Source organism: Onychomys torridus, chromosome 4 (assembly GCF_903995425.1).
Source record: "Onychomys torridus chromosome 4, mOncTor1.1, whole genome shotgun sequence".
NCBI classification, from domain to species: domain Eukaryota; kingdom Metazoa; phylum Chordata; class Mammalia; order Rodentia; family Cricetidae; genus Onychomys; species Onychomys torridus.
In genome coordinates, this window is record NC_050446.1 from 86339275 (window position 1) to 86342748 (window position 3474).

At 36.1% G+C, this 3474-nt stretch overlaps 1 protein-coding gene across 1 annotated transcript; it reads right to left on the reverse strand.

Annotated features, from left to right (window-relative positions):
* Nucleotides 1-348: 348 nt before the first annotated feature.
* LOC118582702 (olfactory receptor 4F3/4F16/4F29-like) lies at nt 349-1293 on the reverse strand. Its single transcript, XM_036185756.1, has one exon. It carries the CDS (start codon nt 1291-1293, stop codon nt 349-351), a length of 945 nt encoding a protein of 314 aa, XP_036041649.1.
* Nucleotides 1294-3474: the final 2181 nt, after the last annotated feature.

Below are 3474 nucleotides of genomic sequence, written 5' to 3' on the forward strand. Positions count from 1 at the left end.
GGAAAGGAAAGAAAAGAAAACAAATACCCCTGGTAAGTACTGCCAGAATTCCCCTACATGTGATTTTAAAAAATCTTATTGTCTCTGTTCTAAATTTATTAATATAGGCTTCCAGCTTCTTTATGTCTAAGGATTTATATCAAAAATATTCCTTGGGAATTGAGACTTGTGATTATTATAATCTTCACTTTGTAAATATTTGTAATTTCCTCTGTTTTCAGAAGGGATTGTCTCACCTTCCTAAGTAGAAGAAAAATTGACTAAATATTGGTGGATATAAACAATGTAGACAGGCAGATTTTCACTGAGATTGGTCAAAAGGCCCTTCTATGTTCACAACACCAGCACTTAGGAGATCTTTCTGTAACTCAGGAGCTGTCTCAATACTCTCTTCATTGCCGTCTTCATTTCCTGATTCCTGAATGTGTAGATCACAGGATTCAGAAAGGGAGTGAAAACCGCATCAAATAAGGACAGAAACTTATCCAGGTGTATGGTGGAAGATGGCCATGTGTAGGCAAATATCAAAGGACCAAAGAATAAGACCACCACAGAGATGTGAGCTGAAAGTGTGGACAGGGCTTTAGAGGAACCACTTGAAGAGTGTTTTTGTACCGTGACTATGATGACAATATAGGAAATGATCAGTATGATAAAGGAGCCCACAGAGATGAACCCACTGTTGGCTGTGACCATGAACTCTAGTTTACGGGTGTCTATGCATGCAAGTTTGATGAACCGGGGAAGGTCACAGTAGTAGCTATCCAACACATTTGGTCCACAGAAAGGTAAGTTGACTACAAAAGCCAATTGAAGAAGAGAGTGTGTAAGGCCAACTAACCAGGCAGTCACTACAAAGGAAAGACAAATTCTTGGGCTCATAATGGTCAGGTAATGGAGAGGTTTACATATGGCTACATATCTATCAAAGGCCATGGCTATGAGTAAAACCATCTCCACACCACCGATGACATGGATGGAGAAGATCTGAATGACACAACCTCTAAAGGAGATGACTTTGTACTTTCTGAACAGATCATACATCATCTTAGGAGAAGTGACACAGGAAACACCTAAGTCAATGAAGGAGAGGTTGGCCAACAGAAAGTACATTGGAGAATGTAACTGAGGATCTGAAGCCACGGTAAAAATGATGAGGGAGTTTCCCATTATGCTTGCCACATAAAACATAGAGGTGAACACAAAGACAAGAATCTGAATGTCCCAGGAGTTGGTGATTCCAAGAAATACAAACTCTGACACCACAGAGTGATTTGCTCCTTCCATAAGCATGAACATCAGTGCTACCTGGAAGAGGAAATGGGAAAACTGTAAATTGTACTAATAGAGTATATTAAGAAAAGTTATGGAAGTCTGAGTGTAATCTATCATTAAAATCATACTAAAGACAAACATATGAAAAAATGAAAACCACTTAATATCAAGGAGTGAACTTTAAAATACAAGTGAAATATCACTTCATACTTGTTAAAAGAGGCTTTAACAAAGGTCACAAAACTTCAGAATGGATGTGAAAAATAAATCTATCTTTAACTTGTTGATACATATAAAGTAGTGCAACATTACAAAAGAAAATTATAATACATCTCAAAATTTCAAAATATGGTTTTATGTAGCTCAGGAATGAAGCACTCTCTTACTAAGGCATTGTCCATGGTTTGGGGAAAAAAAGAAAGAAGAAAAGGGAAAGGGAGGAAAGTATATAGGGAGAGGGAGGGAAAGAGGGAGAGATCGAGACAGCAAAGGAAGGAAGGATTAAATTAGAACTGCCATATGATTGAATGAGAATCCTTTTTGCACAATTCGTTACAGTCTGAGGAAATTCCACCAGCATATGCAAATAATTTCTTCCCATTATCCTAGCAGCATTACTTAAAAATCAATATAGAAAAATCTAAATGCTCATTGGCAGTTGAGTGGATAGTATACAAACACACACTAACACACAGACACAACAGAATATTCTTCAGCTTTTTAAAAGAAGGGAATTCTGTTTTATAATAATCTGCATAATCCTGGAGGTCATTGTTATATATGAAATTAAAGAGATGTAGAAAGAACAATACACACAATCTCACAAACTCATAGAATCCAAAGAAGGAATGTTCATAAGAGCAGTGAATACAGGGGTATACCATGGAGAAATAAAGATGGCTGGAAAGTGGAAAGAAAATATGTTGGCAAGTGGGGGAAGATATTCTGCTAGGAAGACAATGTTTCTGGAGATCCGTCATGCATAATTGTAACTCTGGTTGACAGTAAAGCTGGGCTGTATGTTTGAAAATGCTGAGAGGAGATTTTAAATGTTCTCACAGGAAATAAATGGGTGATGTGACTAACTACTTTGATGTAATTGTTTCATAATGCACACATATGTCACATCATCACACTGGATTCTCTAATTAGAAACAAGTTTTATTCATTAGTTTTTTTTCTCTTTTTAGGTTTTTATATTTTATTGGTTATTATTATTAAGAGATTTTTCTATTCATTAGTTGTTATACCTTAATAAAACTGAAGAGGGAAAGCCATCTAGAACACCTAGGGATTGTGAAAAGATGTTACCCTGTGAGCTTGGTGTTTTTGTGGGACTCCTAACAGTGAGTGGGTGTGTCTCTGACTCTTTTGCCTCCTCTTTAAACTCATTTCCTCCTATTTGGTTGCCTTGTCCAGCCTTGATATGGGGGCTTTTGCCTTCTTTTATTGTATCTCGTTTTGTCCTGTTTTGGCTTTCATCTTTTGGAGACCTCTTCTTTTCTGAAGAGGAAATAAAGAGGGAGCAGATCTAGAGAAGAGGGGAGGTAGGGGGAACTAGGAGGGACAGAGGGGAAAACTGTAGTTGGGATGCATTGTATGAGAGAAGAATCTTTTCAAGTAATAAATATATATATATGAAATACAAACATTTTAAAAGTTTCTAGATCTGTATACAAGGCCAAGATATTCACTTACTTGGAAACCAAAATACCCTCAGAGAAAACTCCTAAGAGATTGTATTTGGAATTGTCTTCACTTACACATTAGCTGTACTTGAAAGTGCTGTTTCATAAGTACATTCTTTACTCATAACTAATGAAATATCCATGATGGGAAATACCACCATATGTCTTTGCCTAGTGTAGTACTTACCACTTTGCCTTAGTCTACACAGAACTAATGATTCGAGGAAAACATATCCCAAGACATTCATTCCTTATTAATGGACAATATTGGTATTGAGGTTCCTAGTTCATCAAGTTCAAAGTCTCTACTGAGCACAGTTCATGTAAACCATCATCCTTGTGTGTTTCTTCCTCAATTTGAAATTATTGCAAGCTCACTCACACACTCAATTAAATTATTTCATAGTTTTACTTCTCAAATTTGTAGAAACATCTCTTTTTAATTATTTTTGTGGAAAATTTAAATGATTATTTAATACATAAATAAATAAAACACAACGATTTTGTAGCT

What these genes read in the sequence shown, in the direction of transcription:
- LOC118582702 (XM_036185756.1), bottom strand. Translation starts at nt 1,293, where the DNA reads ATGCTTATGGAAGGAGCAAATCACTCTGTGGTGTCAGAGTTTGTATTT.